General features: G+C 52.5%; 1 protein-coding gene across 1 annotated transcript; it reads left to right on the top strand.

Annotated features, from left to right (window-relative positions):
• Positions 1–397: 397 nt before the first annotated feature.
• On the top strand, positions 398–7,654 carry EAH_00039070 (hypothetical protein, conserved; the record flags this gene model as incomplete). The annotated part of the gene is made up of 10 exons (XM_013395393.1): positions 398–538; positions 883–1,180; positions 1,523–1,673; positions 1,844–1,927; positions 2,233–3,103; positions 3,677–3,799; positions 4,025–4,844; positions 5,203–5,943; positions 6,174–7,074; positions 7,327–7,654. 10 exons carry the CDS (start codon positions 398–400, stop codon positions 7,652–7,654), a joined length of 4,458 nt encoding a protein of 1,485 aa, XP_013250847.1.
• Between the last annotated feature and the right edge of the window lie 529 nt (positions 7,655–8,183).

The raw sequence follows: 8,183 nt of genomic DNA, 5'->3' as shown, positions 1-8,183 counted from the left end.
ATATAAATATATATATATATATATTTATATTTATTTATTTATTTATTTGTACAGTTATGCATATACAGCCCTAAACAGAGAGAAGCGCTTGTACAGTATTATTACAATATATGTTTTATATATATGTAAAGAATATATAAATAAAGATTTATATATATTTATATAGACAATAATATATATATAATATATATATTTATATTTATTTATTTATTTATTTATTTATTTATTTAAGACGAAGAAAATATATTTATGTGTGTGATGGTTAAGCGAAAGGAAGCCCCTCTATTTATTTTTTACTGTATTTTGTTTATTTTTTACCGAATTGTTTTTATTTATTTACTTTTAAATAAAACAAACAAATTTATTTTCTTAACTTCTTCTCCATGCACTCTTAATGATGACATCTCAGCAGAGTATCCCCACCAGCGACGGCATGCTGCTGCTGCTGCAGCAGCAGCAGCAGCAGCAACAGCAGCAGCAGCAGCAGCAGCAGCAGCTACAGCAGGAGCAGCAGGAGGAAGAAGATCAAGAGATAAGAGTGAGTGCAGCAACACCGCTTAAATATAAATATATATATATATATATAAATCTATATACCTATATATATTTATATGTTTATATATAAATTTATGTATATGCATATATTTGTTTTTGTTTTATTGTCTTCCTTCTTTATTTTTTATTTTTCTGCTTCTCTTTAACTCATCCCTTATAGTCCTTTTCTCCAGATGTTACGACTGCTGCTGCTGCTGCTGCTGCAGTTGCTGCTGCTGCTGCAGTTAATGCTGGTGCTGCAGTTAGTGCTGGTGCTGCTGCTGCTGCTTGTGCTGCTGCTGCTGCTGCTGAGAGGTGCATTTTTTGTCTTTTTAATTTTTCCTTCAGGATCGTCGCTACACTATTAGGCAGCTATTAGCTGTTCGCGCTGCTGTTGCTGCTGCAGCACCTGTTGCTGCACCTGCGTGCGAATATAGCAGCAGCAACAACAGCGCCACAGCAGCACCAGCAACAACGGAAACAGCAACAGCAGCAGCAGCAGCAGCAGCAGCAACAGCTGCAGCAGCAGCAACAGCTGCAGCAGCAGCAACAGCTGCAGCAGCAAACCACCTGGCGAACGATACCTTCAATGCTGCCGCCCCTGCTGCTTCCTCTGACTTCATTAAATCTGCAAAAGGACTTGCAAGTGAGATTTGCTGCTGCTGCTGCTGCTGCGGTTGCTGCTGCTGTTGCTGCTGCTGCTGCTGTTGCTGCTGTTGCTGCTGCTGTTGCTACTGCTGTTGCTGCTAGTGTTGCTGCTGCTGCTGTTGCTGCTGCTGCTTTTGCTTACCCGGTATCCTCTTTGTATGTTGCTGGCTGCTGTTGCTGCTGCTGCTACTTTTTATGCTGCTGCTGCTGCTGTTGCTTCCACTGCTTCTCTTGTCTATATATATGGCTGCTTGTTCTGCTGCTGTTGCTGTCGCTGCTGCTGCTTCTGTTGTCGCTGCTGCTGCTGCTGCTTCTGTTGCTGCTGCTGCTGCTGCGTCAGGTTTGAGAGTTACATCGCGTCCTTTGCTGCCAAAGGCCCTCTCTCCTCCCCTCACTTCACCTGCTTCTGCTGCTGCTGCTGCTGCTGCTGCTGCAGAAGACGGCGCGGAGCCCTCTGCAGTTCGCAGCCCCTCAGCAGCAAGAAGCGAGAGGTATACCGCTGCTGCTGTTTCTGCTGCTGCTGTTGCTGTTGCTGCTCCTTCTGTTGCTGCAGCAATAAACACTTAATACACTCGAGTGCTTCTCAACTCGGCATCAACAACTTACGTTTTAGGGTATAGGGTTTAGGGTTTAGGGTTTAGGGTTTGCGGTGTACACGCAGCTCTTCTGCTGCTGCTACACAGCCGAGCTCAACTCCCTTTCATCGTCCTCGCGTTAATCCGTGCCCTGATTTGCAAGCCCTTCAGTCAGACACAATCTGCTGCTGCTGTTGCTGCTGCTGCTGTTGCTGTTGCTGCTGCTGTTGCCGGTGCTGCTGCTGCTGTTGCTGCTGCATTCAATGCTGCTCTTTCCCGCCTAGTCCTCTGTAGAGAAGATGGTTTGATAATTGCTGTTGCAGTTGCTGCTGTTGCTGCTTTTGCTGCTGCTGCTGATTTTGCTGCTGCTACTGATGCTTTTGCGGCTGCTGCTACGTTTGCTGCTGCTACTGCTGGCGGTGTTGCGGATGCTTTTGCTGGTGCTGTTGCTGCTGCTGCTGCTGGTGTGTTGCAGCGGGGCTCGGCAGCGAATTGTGTCTCTTGCTGCTGCTGCTGGGCCGGAGGGTTTGCCTTTGTCTTTGCTGCTGCAGCGCCACCTGTGCTGCTTCAACTCGCTGCTGCACCCAAACGCCCTTGGCTTTGATGATCTTGCTGCTCTCGTCCGCAGCAGCTGGCCTGCAGTAGAGCTGCGCAACAGCAGCAGCAGCAGCAGCATCAGCAGCAGCAGCAGTGGCAGCAGCAGCAGGAGCGACAGCAGCACTCAGCAGCAGGGAGAGGTGCAGGGGGATGAAAAGGAAGAGCAGCAGCAGCAGCAGCAGCAGCAGGAAGAGGGTGCGAAGAGAGAAGATATGAACAATAGCAAGCAGGAGCAGCAAGAAGAGCAGCAGCAGCAACAGCAAGGAGATCAAGAGCAGTTGCAAGAACAGCAGAAACAGCAGCAAGAACAGCAGCAAGAGGCGAACCACTTCCCACAGGAGCAGCAGCAACAGCAACAACAGCAAACACCAGAAGAACAGCAGACCAGCGGCGACAGCAGCAGCAGCAGCACAGCCTCCGCTACAAAGCAGCAGGAGGAGCAGCAGGCGCAAGAGCAGCAGGAGCAGCAGGAGGAGCAGCAGGAGGAGCAGCAGGAGGAGCAGCAGCAGCAGCAGAAGCAGCAGCAGGCCTCTGGACCTGTCATATATTATATGCGTCCTTTGCTTTCTCTTGAAGCGCATCTTTTTAGCAATCTTCTCTTCGCTCTCATTGCCGACGCAGCAGCGCAGCAGCAGCAGCAGCAGCAGCAGCAGCAGCACAATGAGCAGCAGCAAGACGGTGCAGCAGACGCCTCAAAGCCAGGCGCATTTGAAGGCGTTCCCTTTGCTGCTTTGCCCAAACTATGGCAGGTCAGCTCTCCCTGAAGCAGCAGCACTCGCTGCTGCTGCTATAGCTGTTGCTGCAGCAGCTGCTGCTGCTGCTACAGGAACAGCAACAGCAGCAGCGACAGCAGCAAGGTATGGTAATCAGCAGCCACGCGGCTTCAGCGACTGACGGAGGATAAACAGCAGCTGCAGCACCCGTGGCTGCCGCAGCAGCAGCACCAGCACCAGCAGGAGGGGCAGCAGAAGCAGCAGCAGGAGCATCGACAGCAGCACGATAATCAGCAGCACCAGTAGCATACGCAACAGCACCAGCAACAGCAGCACACTGTGCAACAGCAGCAGCAGCAGCACAATAAGCAGCAGCAACAGCAGCAACAGCAGCAGCAACAGGAACAGCAGCAACAGGAACAGCAGCAACTGCAGCAGCAGCAACAGCAGCAACAGCCGCACAATGAGCAGCCGCAGCAGCATCAGCAGGCACAGAAGCAGCAGCAGCACAATGAGCAGCAGCAGTCACAGCAGCAGCAGCACAATGAGCAGCAGCAGTCACAGCAGCAGCAGCAGCAGCATTGGGCTGTGAATGTTGTGTGTATTTAGGAGAAGTACGGAGCTCTCGCAGATCTTCGACGATTTCAAAATGCTGCGGGTGTCTGCGACCTGTTCGGCTTTTTAGACGCCCTGCCCCAAGTTGTGCTGCAGCGAAAGAACGGCGCCCTTCTAGTTAGTACACAGCAGCAGCAGCAGCAGCAGCTGAGCAGCAGCAGCAGCAATAGTTGTAGTCATAGTAGTAGGATCAGGGGTAGAGGCAGGTGTAGTCTTAGTGTGAATTCAGTAGACGCAGGAAGATAGGCAGAGGCAAGCAAGCAATTAACCCATCCATCATGCTGTTGCTGCTGCTGCTGCTGCTGCTGCTGCTGCTGTGCTGCTGCTGCTGCTGTGCTGCAGCTGAACCTTGCTGAGGGCGTATCAGTGCCAGAGGGACCGCAGTATATCCCCAACTCCCTCAGACGCCAAGCAGCACCAGCAGCAGCTGCTGCGCATGCAAGTAGCAGCACAGCTTTGATTACTGCGCCGCTCTATGCAGCAGCAGCACCAGCAGCAGCAGCACCAGCAGCAGCAGCAGCAGCAACTACCCCGCTGTTGCCCGGCCCGAATGCCCTCGAAATGCATCCCCTCGTCGGCCCTCCTGCTGCTGTTTCTGCTTCTCTGATTGAAGCTGCCGTCGGTACGCAGCAGCAGCAGCAGCAGCTGCAGCAGCAGCAGCAGCAGCAAGGGCCGTGGCCGGGCGGTGTATGGACCTGCACCCGCAGGTCTGCTGGAGATGCGTTTGCTACCAGCAGCACTCAACTCCCTACAGCCTCAGCTGAGGCGCTGCTGCGCCTCCTAGAGCAGCAGCAGCAGCAGCAGGCAGCAGCAGCAGCAGCAGCAGCAGCGGCAGCAGCAGAGCGGCAGGAGGTGCCCTGCGCTGCAGCGCCACAGAAGATCTCCAACACCCTCAGCAGCAGACAACCCTCTCAGCTTAACTCACAGCAGCAGCAGCAACAGCAGCAACAGGCTGTGCTGCAACTGCTGCAGCGGCTGCCTCCGCAGGTTCTGCAGCGGCTGCTGCGGGATGCAGCAAATAATATGGCGGGTGGTCAACGGCTGCAGCAGCTGCTGCAGCTCCTAAGCTCCGGCGACAGGCAGCAGCAGCAGCAGCAGCAGCAGCAACAGCAACAGCAGCAGCGCCAGCGGCACCAAACGATTGAAGCTCTGGGGGCGGAAGGTGAGCTGCAGCACTAGAGGGAGAGTAACAGAGAGCGCAGCAACAGCAACAGCAACAGCAGCAGCAGCAGCATCAACAGCAAAGGCAGCAGCAGCAGCAACAGCACCAGTAGCAGCAGCAAACAGGCTACAGCGACAACAACACAACACACATGAGAATTAGCATAAAGAAGAAATAAAAGCAGCAGCAAAAGCAAAGAAGCAAATAAAAACATAAAAAGATACAGCGGATGACCGCAACAAGCAGCAGATGCTGCTGCCGATCGTTGTCTCAGCTAATGCGAAAACTGTGTTGCTGCTGCTGCTGGTGCTGCTGTTGCTGCTGCTGTTGTTGCTGCTATTTGTGTTCTGCTGCCCAGTCTCAACAGACAACGCACGCATCAGCACCGGAAGAGGAGAATTGGCGGCGGTGCAGCAGCAGCAGCAGCAGCAGCAGCAGCAGCGAACGATTGCTGCTGGATTGCTGGCCGAGCTGCTAGCAAGTCAGAGGTCTTCATACCACAGCGCTGGAGTTGATATGCAGCAGCAGCAGCAGCGAATGATGGCTTCCCAGCAGCAGCAGCAGCAGCAGCAGGAGGCGGTTGTGCTGCAGCTGGGGAAGCGGCTCTTGAATATTGTTAGGAGTGCATGCAAACAGCAGCGGCTTCAGTGGATGAGGAATGAAGACCTTAGCGAGATGCTCTGCAATAGGCAGCAGCAGCAGCAACAGCAGCAGCAGCAGCAGCAAGGGGATGCCCTAGAGGGGGACGCCTCTCAGTTGAGGCAGCAGCTGCTCCTTTTGCTTCAGCTCGATAGCCAGCTGCAGCTACTACTACAGCAGCAACAGCTGCAGCAACAGCAGCAGCAGCGACAGCAGCAGAGTCAGCATCCTGAGATGAGCAGCGGAAGCCACACTATGCCCAACTCGAGTTGTTCTCCTGGCCTGAATTCTGCTGCTCCTGTTCCTGCTGCTGCTGCTGCTGCTGCTGCTGCTGCAGTGCGGCGGTACCTGCAGCAGCTGCTGCGGTCCCCTGCTGTTGCTGCAGCACGAAAGCGCCACCGCCTTCTAACAGCAGGAATTTCTATCTCTGGAATGAAGAGAGAATGGAGACAGCAGTATGGTGAGATGCTCTTGCTGCTGCGGGTGCTGATGCTGCTGCTGCTGCTGCTGCTGCTGATGCTGATAGTGCTGCTGCTGATGCTGCTGCTGGTGATGCTGATAGTGGAGCTGCGGATGCTGCTGCTGATGCTGTTGCTGTTGCTGCTGCTGACGATAGTGTTGCTTCTGATGCTGCTGCTGTTCATGCTGCTGCTGTTGCTGTTGCTGCTGCTGCTGCTGCTGCTGCTTCAGGTGACTCTCTCTCGCAGCGCCTAGAGGAGGTTTGTCTGTCTATAGAAGAATTGGTGAAGACAGAGCAGCAGCTTATGCTCTATAATAGCGGCAGGGAGATGCGAATTGTAACGAAGCAGCATTTAGAGAGCTTCAACCTGCTGCCTGCTGCTGCTGCTGCTGGGCCTGGCCCTGCTGCTGCAGTGGTGGCGCCCGCTGCTGCTGCTGCTGCTGCTGCTGCGGCTGCGGCTGCAAACGAAACGGTCAGCCGCCACTGGCAGGAGAAAAGAACGGCAGCAGCAGCTGCTGCTGCCCTGCTGCTTCTTCTGCTGCTCGTTCTGCTGCACCTTTTGCTGTTCGCCCTGTGCCACAGCAGCAGCAGCAGCACAAGTGCAGCATCACAGCCAATAGCAACAGCAGCAGCAACAGCAGCAGAAGTTGTTGTTGTGCTTTTGCAGGTTTCTTCTGTCCTTACAAGCCTAAGTGGAAGCGAACGCCAAATGCCCGCTGATCAGCAGAGCCAGAGGCATTTGCTGCTGCTGCTGCTGCAGCAGTTGCAGCAAATGCAGCAGCGGCAGCAGCAACGGCAGCAACAGCAGCAAATTAGCGCCCCGCGGAACCCTACGCAACCGCTAGAGGTGCCGCACCAGCAGCACCAGCAGCAGCCGCAGCAACAGCAGCAGCAGCAACAACAGCAGCAGCAGCAAGCCCAGGGGCAGCAGTTGCTGCAGCTGCTGCAGCGCCTGCTATTAACGCTAAACAGACAGGCCCAGGGCAACGGCAGCACAAGAGATACTTCAGGTGCTGCAGCCTTGCAAGCACCAATACCTGCTGCAGCACCCCAGCCAGCAGCAGCTGCAGCAACAAGAGCAGCAGCAGACGTAGCAGCAACCACTGCTGCCCTGAGATCAAATGTGCATAGGTAATCCTTTTACTTCATGCTAGCTATCACTCCAGCTAGATAGCTATCAGCCAAGCTAGCTACAAGTTAGCTAGCTAGCTAGCTAGTAGCTAACTAGCTAGCTAGCTAGCTAAGCAACTGGCTAGCTGGCCTGCAGCACCCATTTAGCTACGTTTAGGATTAACTCGCAGCCAACAGAGGAGCAGGTGTCATACAAGAGGCAATAGTGCGCTCGTTGCTGTTGGTGCTGCTGTTGCTGCTGCTGCTGCTCAGGCTGGTGTACGTCTTGGTAGCCAAACTCTGTCAGCAGCAGCACGCGAAGCATTTGCTGCAGCGAATGAACAGCGATCCCTCGCAGCAGCTGCAGCAGCAGCAGCATCATCAGCAGCAGCACGACGACCTGCAGCAGCTGCAGCAGCAGGGGCGGTGGAAAGCAATCCAGGATGCCCAGATGCTTTCTGAGAACGTAAGCAGCAGCATCAGCAACAGCAATAGCAACAGCATCAGCAGCAACAGCAGCAACAGCAGCAGCAACTGCCTCAGCAGCAGCAACTGCCTCAGCAGCAGCAACAGCATGAGCAGCAGCACCAGCAGCAAATAAACTCGTTGCAGTTAGTGTGTCCCGTCTTTATGTTCATGAGGTGTATGTGTGCACAGACGAAGTGAAGGGTTTAAGGTTTAGGGTTTAGGGTTTATTGCTCTCAGTGTTTCTATTTTTTCTTGTTTGTTGCGTTTGTTTGTGTGTTTGTTTCTGCTGCTTCCGTCTTGTGGACTCGCTTTGTTTTCTTTGCCAACTCAGTTGTTGTTTATTTGTTTTGTTTATTCTTTTTTTGTTTGTCTGTCTTTTTGTGCTTTGTTTGCCTTTCTCCCCGTTGAGATGCATCTTTAAGCCCCTTTGCTGATCTATTTGTTTATATTATGAACAGCTACAAATACAACTTCTACATATATATTCATATTCCTATTCTTGTCTTCGTCCTTTTGGACTTCTTTTTCTGTCTTTACGGTGTATGCATATATGTATATATGTACATATATATATATATATATATATATATGTAGAGAGAGAGAGAGAGCGAGAGAGAGAGGGAGAGAGGTCTAGATGTATAAATATATATATATATATATAT

Source organism: Eimeria acervulina, genomic scaffold, assembly GCF_000499425.1.
Source record: "Eimeria acervulina Houghton genomic scaffold, Eah_scaff455, whole genome shotgun sequence".
Taxonomy (NCBI): domain Eukaryota; phylum Apicomplexa; class Conoidasida; order Eucoccidiorida; family Eimeriidae; genus Eimeria; species Eimeria acervulina.
The sequence above is the reverse complement of the archived record's forward strand: the minus strand, read 5'-3'. Positions and strand labels throughout refer to the sequence as shown.